Source organism: Cornus florida, unplaced genomic scaffold, assembly GCF_030987335.1.
Source record: "Cornus florida cultivar Cherokee Brave unplaced genomic scaffold, ASM3098733v1 CherokeeBrave_3.0.0_Hap2_Chr10, whole genome shotgun sequence".
In the NCBI taxonomy this organism is placed as follows: domain Eukaryota; kingdom Viridiplantae; phylum Streptophyta; class Magnoliopsida; order Cornales; family Cornaceae; genus Cornus; species Cornus florida.
Window position 1 is genome coordinate 90,020,047 of NW_026775580.1, and position 12,829 is coordinate 90,032,875.

The window sequence follows — 12,829 nt, forward strand, 5'->3', positions numbered from 1 at the left end:
GGCTATCAACAGTGAGGGTATGAATGTGATGAGGATCTGGAGGAAGCGGTCAGTAAAAATATACACTTGACAGAGATATCTGCATGCATACATACATATTCATATCAACAGTATGACAGAAGTCACAAGAACTGAGCAGTAACCAAACAGAACACATCAAACAAATCAAAACTCCCAAAATTACTCTTGCAAGGGATTAAGTTATAAACAACAAAATTTATGAAATTGGTCCATTTTTCTCCACATCGTGGACGGATAAAAATAATCCCTGTATCTTGCCAGTACAAGCTAAAATGGTCACGACAATTAACTAACTGTAAATGAGACTGCAAAATTGATTAGAAAATTATATTAAAGAATAATGAAAAAGATCAGATCTTGATCAATTCTAACAATGAGGCCCAAATATAATCTTGCTGCTGCATGGAAAACAAGCCCTAATGAACAATGGCCTAATATTACAGAGCTGCAGTAGCATACCTGTGGGTCAATCTTATTTCCTAAATCTTTACATCTTGTTTTCAGTCGTCGGTTTTGCATCCCCATTTTTAGCAAGGGATGGAATCTTTGAAAGCGGGTCATTGTTAAAAGCAGCAGTTGCTGTAGAAACCATTTGAGACATCTTGGGTGTAGGTGGTACAGCAGATTTTTCAACACCATTGCCAAAGGATTCTTGTTGAATCTTTGTTTCTGTTCTGGCAGTTGCATTGCCATTGCTGAGCAGGTCTCTTTGACCTCCTGATTCAGTTCTGGCCAATGAAGAACACTCTGTTTCTGTAATATATAAAAGGTGAGCGTCATTAGTTACCCTGATATTCAGATAAGTCAAGAATATAAAAGAGCAATAATATTGTGGATCTTGCCAGCAAAATGTTCAACTTTTTAGTTTTGCAATTCCTCTTGCAAAGCTTTTTCCTTCGCAATTTTACTTGTATAGCTTCTGAAAATTTAGAATAAGCGAGAGAAACCTGCCTTTTATTTCTCCGCGAGTGATGAGCCTATTAAGACAGTCCCGAAACTGTGTTAAGACAATCCTTTCCTGCTCTGCATAGGCCTCAGTGATGCCCTGCCCAGAAGGCAAATGAGACGGGTTGCAGCCATGGTCCATTAACTTTGGGGAAGCAGCAGCCATGAACATTGTATCCTGTTCATCACACATCAATGCTAGCGTTCCAGGAGACATTGGCCTTCCTTTTGAGACATCGGCACCATCTGAACTGGACTCATCAGGACCCATTTTCTCAGCCTGGTTCCCACTTGAACAATCATCTGCCACAGCTTTCTCAACATCAAATTCCTTTTGGTTTTGCAACCGGTCTTGACTTGATGAAGCAACCGAATTTTCGGTCCGATCTTCTGCCTGATTCTCCGTTGCATTTCTTTTGTCTGGATGTATTAGAACAAAAAAATCAATAGAAGGACCTGTGTAGTTGGAAGCTGGTATTGCTGATAATTGAACAGGTCTATTATGAAGGATGAGACTTATATGTGCTAAAAAACTAATTTGGAAATCTTAAAGTTGTGTTTTTTTATATGAGTATTCTAGCATGTTCTAATAAATGAATTATAAATGTTCCTTCTATGTTCCCCTTTTTTATCATATGGAAATCTTTTGTTTTTTTTTATTTGTTTATTATTTTTTTTGGGACACGTACCACAGACACACTTGAACCCCGCATCTCTCCCTTACAGGAATATACTAAAGTTAGACAACAATAGGAGTCTTAATGGTACATTTTGATGAATTATTGGATTTTGAAGTAGAGGATTTTTAGGTTTAAATGAAAGATTGGCTATTGAAATTCTATTGAAAGCTAAAGAGGATGTTAGAGTGGAGGCATGAGAATGTCGTTTATTAGGTTATTGTGCAACCAGGATCCCTGTTGACATGGATTTCAAATAACTTCTAACATCTTAATATTTGAAATCCACACAGGTAAAGCTCTCAAATCAATCGGTACAACTTGTTAAAAATCAAAATCTAAACTACTAAATCATAATGTTATTATATTCAAATAAAAATCAAAACTAAATTCAAATTACAATTTATGTTCCTACATATGATTTTAAAGACCATCGATCCAAATGGAACCTAAGGGTATTTGTAAATTTATGTTCCTACACAAGATTTTTGGAAAGAAATTCAATAAATATATTATTTTAAAGATATTATTCGATACAAAACTAATTCTAAATAACATAGCCATGCATAAATTATTCCCATAAAAGGATATGCTTAAAAGTAATATTTTTAATGAGGTTGAGGGGTATTCTTTACTATACACATATTCTTGTAACGTGATATGGATTATGGAAAGAGTAGTCCATGTGATTCATTCATCCCTTACGTTTTATCTATATCTGGCTCTCTATTTTGTCCATAATTCCAAATCCTAATCCTAATCCTAGCCTTTTCTTTTCTTTCTTACTTTTTCTTATTCCCTTTTCTTCTTTTTCCTTTCCCCATCAGTCCAGATAATTCTGGATCCTGTTAGAATGGCATCACCAGACAACTTGTAGCCACCCAACTAAGTCATACATACCTGTCCAACAATTGTATTGGCATCCACAGTGAATGGACTGAGGGGTAACCCACATAATTTTGCTTAAATCTGTTTGCTACATTTTCTGGTAAAATAGCTTCAGGTTTGATGTCACTTGATAACTTAAAACCTAATCTCAAAATGCAAAGAAAAAGTTTCCATTGAATTCAACTTATTTTGCTGGAAGTATTGACATTTCGATTTTCGGAGACATGGTTTGTGTTCTCTAATACTCAGGGCCTCATGATTCAAGTGCTATTGATGAGTTACTTGATACTTCTGAATAGACTGTTTATAGTTATTGGTATGCAATTGATTCCAGACAGCAGCAACAGTATAGTACTAAAGTTAGCCCTCTTATGTGTTCAAAATGAACACTATCTAATGATATTACATTTCAATTTTCGGAAACATGGTTTGTGTTCTCTAATACTTGGGCTTCATGATTCGAATGTTTTTTTTTTTTTGATAAGTAAAAAAATTAACCGGATTTAACAACCAAGCCAAGCCCCAGCCCGAATCGGGCGGGCGGGTGTGTGGTAGTTGGTTTAGACCCAAGCTTGCCTAGGTCCTCCCCCTTTTAAAAACTTGGCTGCCCTTGGGCCCTAAAATAATTTAATTAAACAGTTATTTACTAATACTGACTGATGAAAACTTAAAATGCATGTTAAATAGTTTCATGATTCGAATGTTATTGATGAGTTACTTGATACTTCTGAATAGATTGTTATGCAATTGGTTCCAGACAGCAGCAACAGTATAGTACTAAAGTTAGCCCTCTTGTGTGTTCAAAATGAACTATCTAATAATTAATATCACTACTACCATAGGCCAAAACCCAACTTCATCATCATAGGCTAAAACCGAAAACATAGTTCTTTATCGATGTCAAAAGAAAAATAATTTTTTACATCTAATAACGTTTTCTGATAAATCTTTAATTTCAGAAAATTTCTTAATTAATTAAAGTTTTGCTGTTTCTTTTCACCTTTAAAATGATTCTATGAAACTAAACTACCTATGATAAATCTTTTAAAAGATCATCTACTACTACTGTTTACAGGAAAATATATATATATATATATATATATATATATCAAATGCAATGGAAAATGCTACTCCCTTAGTGTCTACACGCACGCTCGTGCATACCCACATGAATATGTATTGACCATTTAAGTACCTCAAATTAATTATAAGTATATAAATTGAAAGTGCTTTAGGAAAAAAAAAATTTTGAAAGTGTATGTACATAATTTTGCAAATACCTGCAAGTGTCTTGGCAGCTTCTCCTGAATATACAACCAAAAGCGAGCAAAGATACTTTAAGTCCTGCGGTTGGATGACGTCTGCTAAAAGAGATCTTCAACCATGCTACACTAGTTAGTTTTGTGACAAGGTACTTAGATGAATAATCTGATAGTTTTTTATTACGTACTTAAATGAAAAATATGTGGAAACAACTATTTATACCTGTATGTAAATTTTGATGGGCCCAGCATTGCTGTGTTATTAGCTCGAGTAACAGGGATTGAAGAAGGTTCAGAAGACTTAATATGGTTTGCCTGTTAGAAGATAGAAAACACATGCTTCAAATACTATTATGACTCGTGAGTTATGAAGTGAGAATGAGTCTCTCAATGCTAAGCCACATAAATAAATATCACCAGACACAAGATAAAGCAAAATGAAAAAAGTTCTAAAACACTCCAAATAGATTGCATTCATGTTTCCAAGATCCAAATTATTAAGTTACTGCTATTAGTGTACCCATCTTTGTTGAAACAAGCAAGCAGCTAGGCTCAGCTGATTCAGTTCACATTGAAAATTATTACTACATAGTTGCTAATTTTTCGCCAACAAATAAGTCCAGAAATATTTCTCAATCAAGGGTGCCAAGATCAACTTTACCTGTTGGAATTGTGCAAGCCTGTGAATGGATGGATCTTTGGCAGCTGGCCCAAAAAAGAGTTCCTGGCCTTTTCTTTTCTTGGATAATGGAGGGGATCCAAAACCAGAGGATCCAATAGCACCAGTAATGGCAGCATTTGCTGCCTGCTGAATATATGCTGTGTTGTTGGCATGATCTCCATGGAAGAGAGCCTGCCTCTCTTCACTTCCTTCAAAATTCTTACAGTCTATGCATTTGCAATTTTCAGAGCAAAGAATGTTGGCTTGGAAGCATTCACAGTATTTTTTAAGGCATCCTGATTTCTTGCAATGGCATCCTTTGTTGTGCTTTCCGACCACTAAAACTTCCCCAGCCTCCTCCTTTCAAAGCAAGATGTAATTGTCAGCATCATCCAGAAAACATGCAATGTTTAGGATATACAACAACAAATAACTATATTTCTAATGCAAAGTCCATTTAATTTCATTAGTTGAGAACCACTTCTAGTTTCACTCTTTCTAGGACTTTTCGATTCCATAATCTCTAATCACGTATATTCAGATAAAAGTATAAAAAAAATGAAAAAGACCATCTTGCACAAATGAGTTTTGCACTACTGAAAAAAAGTATACATAATTTAATGCAGTAATATCAACCATTTATATATCCTTTCACTAAATGTATGTCTCAGAAAAGACAAAGAAGAAGAAGAATATATGTACCAAGATAATTGAATATTTCTTCTTCTTTCTCTAAGGGTTTACTTGACAACTTATATGTATTGCTGCATCCTGAAATTATTGCAGTTGAGGATTATTTTACTTGTTTCTAATTTGGACACAAGCATCCAATTGTCTTACAGAGCCCTATTTTTGTGACATGTGCTTCATGTTTCGCAACAATTGGCACACTCAACAATGCAAAATGAAAAGTGCCTGATGAACTGCAATTGTTGCTCTCAGTGTATGCTGAAGCTCATTAAGGGTCAACAGGCCTTAATTCAGAAAAGCCCCCATGTATACGAGTCAATATTACAATGTCAAGATAATACCAACTTTACCTGTCATCTCAAAATTTTACAATTTTCTTTTCTTAAAAACTGCCATTCTTAACTACTAAAGTCAAACGATAAAATAAGAAAACTGATTATTAGGAGGTAAAATTCGATTGTTGAATGATAACTTTGATATCCTGGAAACTTTCAAGGAGAGAAAACCATGTGAACATGCAAGTGCCACATTCTATATTCCCCATAAGATGGTCCCACTCATCACTTAGATGCACCAAATTATGGACTTCTTATGTAATATTCAATTTCAGCCCTAAGCTGAGCGCAAAGAGAGTAAAGGAACTGTAGAAGAAGTCTCATTGACCACGATTAGCATGGTACCCTCTCCTGATATCAGGAAGGGCCAACTGGTGTCCAAAATCTCATGCACATGTGCGTGTGTATACGTGTGCATATGCATGGGTGGGTGGGTGGGTGTGTGGGTGTGTGTGAGAGAGGGAAATCAAAGTTTCCAAGTGGTGTGGGAAGTGAGGAAAGGGATGTTGATAAACTGATTTAGGGGGCTAACTGGTGGCTGGATCTGAACAGAAACATGTGCTTCAAACCACATCACACAGTCTATCACACCAGGACGAAAGGACCATTAACAAATGAAGCCAATAACTATTGGTCTGTCTCTCCCATACTGCACATTTGAAGCAATGCTTGAAAATGTGTTTTCCAGAACCCTTTCTTCCATCTGTTCAAACTTCATTATGACAGTGATTTTGTTTTTTTTAATAGGTTAAACTACAGGTTTTAATAGTGTGTTACTGTGTTGAGTCCAGCTTACTTCCCTCTGAATATGTGTACAGGGCAGGATTGGGCAGGAAAGTTGGTACTAAATTGTGGTCAGCTGAGTAGTGGCGGGGACTACACAAAAGCATCCCTTGCAAAGCCAACAAAGTACGCCTTGATCCATGGTGACCCAACAATTACTCTCGCCTCCTCTACCCCTTCCCCAGCACCAAAACAAATGCACGTCCTAGAAAATGCTACAATATAAGTTAAAGAAACTAGAATCCATATCACCGATAGGATCTCTAACTAGAACACTCCAGGATTATTTTATTGTCTTCGATAATTGTTAGCAACCAGGTTCTCCTATGATCTATCCAATTTGACTATTCATGAATATTTAGATTGCTAAGAACACACTTATGCTGTGTGAAGATTTTGGATGAAATATGCAGCAAGGTTTGGACCAAACGTGCACAAGGAATAATTCTTTGGAGCGTTTCTTGATCTTGTTCCATATTTTTATCAACGAAATGTTTATTGATAAGTCTATGACACAAACTCTTGAACAAGTTTAGAGATTCAATGGTTTATCTCAAAGAAAAGGAAATGAAAAGGAATAATTAAGAATTTACAATTTATTTAGACGGATGAAACCAACATTATTGCATATTTACAAGCAAGAAAGAATCCTAATGTATTCAACTCATAAAATGACATTGACGGCACCAGACTCCTTCTGAACAGCGTAGGTATTGAACATAATAATAACCAATCCTTTCATGAAGGCTGAATACAAAATTTCACCATTGCAGGAAAAAAAAATATGACATTTTCAAAGCGTGAAACCTAACAGAAATAATATTTGTTTATGCTAGAAAGTTAGGCATAAAATCTGAGGTACTTGTGATCTCTCACACAACCCAAGTTGACTATAGGCACTGCTGTATCAAATCCTGAAGCCATGTACTCTAATTAAATGTTTTAGAACAAAGCTGTATAAGAAAATGGAACAGTATTTTTGCACTAAATCTGCTAAAAATTAGTAAAAGCCCTCTCAGAGCACTAACAGCATCAGCAATAAATAATAGCTAAGACAATTAGTATTTAATTTGTTAAATCAATATTGAACAAAAAAATCATCTTAGTATCTTTTATATGTGAAATATGATAAATGCATTTCAGAAATGTAGTCTGTACTTAAATTTGAACAGACATACATACCCTAGTATCTCGAGTTCCATGTGGACTGCTAGCGATTTTTGGCCTGAATGCATTTGGATTACGCTCTAAGGTAACTTCAACAGCTTCTCGCCTGGCAGCCTCATTTTCAACATTATTATGACAATTTACACAATTGCACCCATCACAGTATATTCCAGATGCAAAACACTCACAATACCTGACTAACACATTAACAGAATTAGCTTTGTATCATATTTAAGATTTATCATAGCTAATATGTTGCATGTAGTTCAAAAGACAAAGTTGCCGGACAATTAACTTTGGAACCACCATGAAATCCAAATATCAGTAAAAATAAACTATTTCCTTTGGCTTTACAGAAGTCCAAAAGGTGAATCTCACTGTTGGTAAAATGCTTATGAGCAGAGGCAATAGCCTTCCAATGTACTTGCCATTGCTAACAAATTAACATGTCATAAATAGTACATGTAGATTGTAGCCTAAGAGACCACATCGTGGCGCGGCTAGCGCCAGAGTGAGAATGAGAACGACGGAAAGAGAGCATGAAAGCATCAGGTTTGAAAATATTGTGGGTCCGAAGAACCCACAGATCATCTACGTAATATTAAGAGAACAAATACATAAAAGCATATGTGCATATATGCATATATGCATAAGTATGAACTCTTGTGTATGGATAAGATACATGCAAATTCATAATGCTTGATGCATATATCCTTCTTAAAGAAAAGATGTTTGACATTTGTATGTGAATGACCTAAAAGGAAAGGTATTAAGGAAAAATGTCATTACAGGTAGCTTTACAGCTTTTTTTACAAAAGAAAACACTAAATCAACAACCAATCTATTCTGACATTTGTATGCGAATGACCTAAAAAGGAAAGGTATTGTTGGTTCGACTCCTCATGGGTGCAAAGAATTCCTTGGAGGAGGATGGGGTGGGTGGGTGTGGGGGTACCAACTAGGGAAAAAAAATCTATTGTGGCATAGTGTTGATTGGTTCTGTCAGTCCTTCGCAGGTCACACATCTAATACTTGTCACGGCTTCCTCCTCTAGAAATTGAGAGTGGAAGTGTGAAGCCTCTTAAGCAGATTTAGTTACCTATCATATAGCAATAAGTTGCAAAATCCATATCTTATTCTGCATTTCTAAACAAATATTTGTACAACACAAATACACACTTTTTATATGAATCTCTTATTAAACAAACAAGAGAAGAAAATAGAAGGCATTAGTTGTAAATCAGCAACAAAGTGAACAAAGTTCAGCACAATAACTACATCTGCCAAACAAATATATGTATATGCAATGAAACAAGTAAAAACACAGAGTAATATTTTTCACTAGTCCTAGTACACTATAAATTATGACATTTAACTCAAGGGCACTCTTGTCACAATAAATTAAAATAAATACATAACAGAGATAGTTCATCAAAACACTTCTCAGCATATATTAGGTTCAAAAGCTCTCACGACTATGAAATAATATGAATCCTTTCGATTACTGTAATTGTAAATCCTTATGAAATATATGTTAAAGGTTTACTTCATCATCCTGATTCCCAACAATTATAATTACTGAAAATGCACATAAATACATGTACTCACAACTTCAAGCATCGTGAATGTTTGCAGTTGCATTGTTTTTGTTTCTTTGGAGTACCATCTTTTACATCAACATTTTGCCTTGGCCGTGGTCTTGGAGATTCCTGTTTGCTGAAGAAAGAAGAACAATGTTTTGGTAAAATTAATGACAATGCTTTGAGCTTCCAAACAAAGGTTAGCACATGATAATAAATTCTCAAAAATCTTGGATATATTCAAGTTCATACAAAAATATCTCAACCAAAGTCATTAAAAATTCAAGAGATATAAATACCTAGTCATAGGATATCAGTTGCATCAATTTTTGATCAACTATAAGAAGAAAAACAGAAAAATACGAAATGATTTTAGTTCTTGTTGTACATTGTCTTTTCCAAGAACAGAAACAAGTCAATGCATTTACGTCTCCGAATGTGTGTTGTGAGAGAGAAAGTGAGAGAGAGAGAAATAAACCCTCGCTTAATAGGATGATCTGATGACCTCCTTTTGAAAGTTGAAGTGATTGTTGATCAAATTATAATACAACCGCATCCCAATAAGTTGGCTTTATGATATTATATTAGCTATGTAACAGAAAATATGGAACTACAAACAAAATAACCCCACAAAATTGCAAGATGAAGCAGATCTGTAGAAAAAGAAGCAATAAAACCATTCACAGGATGATTAAAGTTCATAATTCCTCTCAACTTGTAGATGAGGCAAAAAATTGTAAAACTACTAAGTAGGCATTATCCTTCGTTACTCACATCCATCAGATTAAAATTAACACACTACCAGATCAGGAGAATATCAGATACTCAAACACAATCAAAGTCTCACTTAATTCACTAAATTTTCTGCTTCACCTTAATTAAAAAAAAAAAAAAAGAAAAGAAAAAAGAAAGGAAAAGAAAAAGAAGAGCTTGAAGAAAGATAACTAAAAAGAGAATTTTCTTGGTGATCCTAACCCACTCCTCATCACCTCAAAATAAAAAACAAACCCATCCAAATTTAAATTAACAAACTTTCGGTTTTAAACATGGAAGGAATATAAATGTACAAGTTTAGGCAAAGTAAATGATTAAATAGCGCACCACCACCTCATCTGAAAAAACTATTATGTTCTAAACTTGAACTGTGAGATCATATTAACTATTACATAATTAACTTGTCTTCTAAGAGGGAGATTTTAAACCCCTGATAACTCAAACATCCCAAGTTATCTTCATAAATATATAGGAATGTATAGTTAAAATTGACCGTAAAGAACCATCCAAATAAAACCAAATCAGAAAGAGCCAATCAAAAGAATCAAAACCCTTATTCAAGATTTGAAAAGTTCAACTTCCAAGACTGAATCTTTCAAAAAAAAAAAAAATGCTACAGGAACATTATAGGCAATTATAGACACTTACGCAGGCCGTATAGAAGGATGAGACGCCTGAGATTGCATTGGCTTCAACAGCAGTTGCTGCGGCTGAGGCAGTGGATGTGGTGGCGGCTGCACTTGCGTAATTGTCTGCGTCTGTGGAGGCCGTGGCATCGAAGGAGTTGATGGCTGCTGAGGATGCTCCGGCAACACCACAGTCGGCAACGCACCTCCAAAACCGGTGAAATCCAGCTGCCTCGCGAGCTTCTTCTGAGGAATATCCGACATGGCGGTGGACACTTGGGTTTCCAATTGAGCCTTTTTTGGAGGGAAATCCCCTCCTTCACCTTGCTCCATCAACTTCAAACTCAAAATCAAATAAATACCAAACAAATTCAAACGATTTCTAAATATTCCAATAAATGAACTCAAATTCGCTTATTCTTCGCCAATAATCACAAGAAATTTCACAAATCCCCTCAAATTCATCAATTTTCAAATCAATATCTCCAGAAGATACAATTTGAAATAAAAAACACTGTCATTAGCTGCTCAGATTTATGACGAAATCCGCCAAAACTGTTGTGCGAAAATTGTCAAGGATTGACTCGAACGAAACCTCGATCCCTAAATATATATATATAAACTTACATACGTATATAGATAAACAGAGAAAGAGAGAGAAAAGGAGGGAGGAGAGAAAGAGGGTTTGCTCAGATGTAGAGAGAGAAATCGAAAGAAGGGGAACGAGAGAAAGAAGAGCAAAATAGGCTTCTCTCACTACTCCCTCTCGAGCTTTTGAAATTCAATTTTGTAAATATTGGACGGTAGGATGCGCTTGATAATCCCATCTCCACCGCATACTGAAAGAATTAATTCAACGGCTGGAATTCATAGAACGATCAAAGTTCTTTGAACCACCGTCGGATTAGGTAAGAGGTGTGTCTTCAGTGTAAGTGATAGCTTATGAAGGGGTAATTATTCAGTACTCTTACCACCAGAAATAAAGTGTACAGCTTTCCACATTAATCATGCCATGTGGCGAAGAAAAATCTGTGGTCGCGGAATGCGTTTTCTGAAGATTCTGCTTCGTTATAATAAATATATAAAAATATAATTTGGCGCTGAAAGAGTCTGTCCTCCAACGACGTTGACTTGAGAGGTAAATGGCAAGTAATTCGATGTAGGGTGCAAGTTTTTTTTATGTTAATACCAAAGGAAATCAATGGACGGACGAGATTTGAAACGCGAATGTTAAAGTAAAGCGGAACGTGCATTCGTTTGGGCTATATGAAAACAGTGATAAAATTAAAATTATGAATTTTTTTAGAACAATTTAAAAGTTTGGTTAGTAAAAAAAAAAATTGAGCAAAAGTTACTTTCCATAATTATTTAACTTGTTTATAAACAAAAATCTACAAAATATATATATATATATATATATGCAGAAATTTTTTTTTATTTTCTTGAAAAGTTTTATGAACTTATAATAATATTCTTTCTTTAATAACATGAAATTTATCATAAAATATTATAAAATGGTAATTTTTTAATTTTCTTTTTTTAAAATTTCATGCTAAGCAAATACATAATAGAATTTTCTTTTCTTTGTTTTTTTCATTTACTTTACTTCTTTTACTTTTACTTTCTACTTTCAAATTTCATCTAACCAAATGGAGGTTAAAGAATTCAAATCAAAGAAGACATTACTTGTTACTAACTTACTACCTATATATTCTAGGGTTAAGTGCGAAAAAAACCCTAGATATGATTTGTGCAAAAATAGTCCTTACTTTTTGATAATGTGCATTTTAATCCATAAAATTCAAAAAAGGTGCAAATAAGCCCTTCTGACCACTTTTTTTAATCAAAATTGACATAAAATAAATTCAAAAATCCTATTTTGTCCTTGGGTTAAGTGCAAATAACCCGCATTTACTATCGATATAGTGCAAAACAGTCCCTGTATGGTATAAAACCCCCCTATACTATCAATTTGGTACAATTACCCCCTATTTACATAAAAATACATTAATACCCTCTCTAATATAAATGAAACAATATAAAAAAAAAAAAAATTAGGCAATGTAAAAAAATCATGCTAAACAAATATAGAATATAACCACTACTAATTTTCATCTAACCAGATTGAACCTAAAAATTTCAAAAATTTTGATTAATTTAAAACCATTAACTTTTATTTTTTAATTTTTTTTCTCATAAATTTTATACTAATAGTTACAATTCAATATTATCCAATTAAGATCATTAAACTTAAAATAAATATATTTAAGATATTCAATAAGTAATGACAAAACAGTAAAAATTTAATTACTAATGAATTCTGAACTAAATTAAAGATATATTAAAAAATAGAACTTTTATTCCTCTTGATTATTGCAGTAAAGTGGATTTTCTTTTTTTTTTACCCACTGTGAAGTAAA

At 34.2% G+C, this 12,829-nt stretch overlaps 1 protein-coding gene across 1 annotated transcript; it reads right to left on the bottom strand.

The window, feature by feature from the left end:
- Positions 1–321: 321 nt before the first annotated feature.
- On the bottom strand, positions 322–11,175 carry LOC132280054 (protein tesmin/TSO1-like CXC 5). The gene is made up of 8 exons (XM_059782162.1): positions 10,432–11,175; positions 9,038–9,145; positions 7,445–7,622; positions 4,455–4,814; positions 4,017–4,108; positions 3,812–3,906; positions 973–1,386; positions 322–774 (listed from the first exon to the last, which is right to left on the bottom strand). Exons 1-8 carry the CDS (start codon positions 10,740–10,742, stop codon positions 509–511), a joined length of 1,824 nt encoding a protein of 607 aa, XP_059638145.1. The 5' UTR covers positions 10,743–11,175; the 3' UTR covers positions 322–508.
- Positions 11,176–12,829: the final 1,654 nt, after the last annotated feature.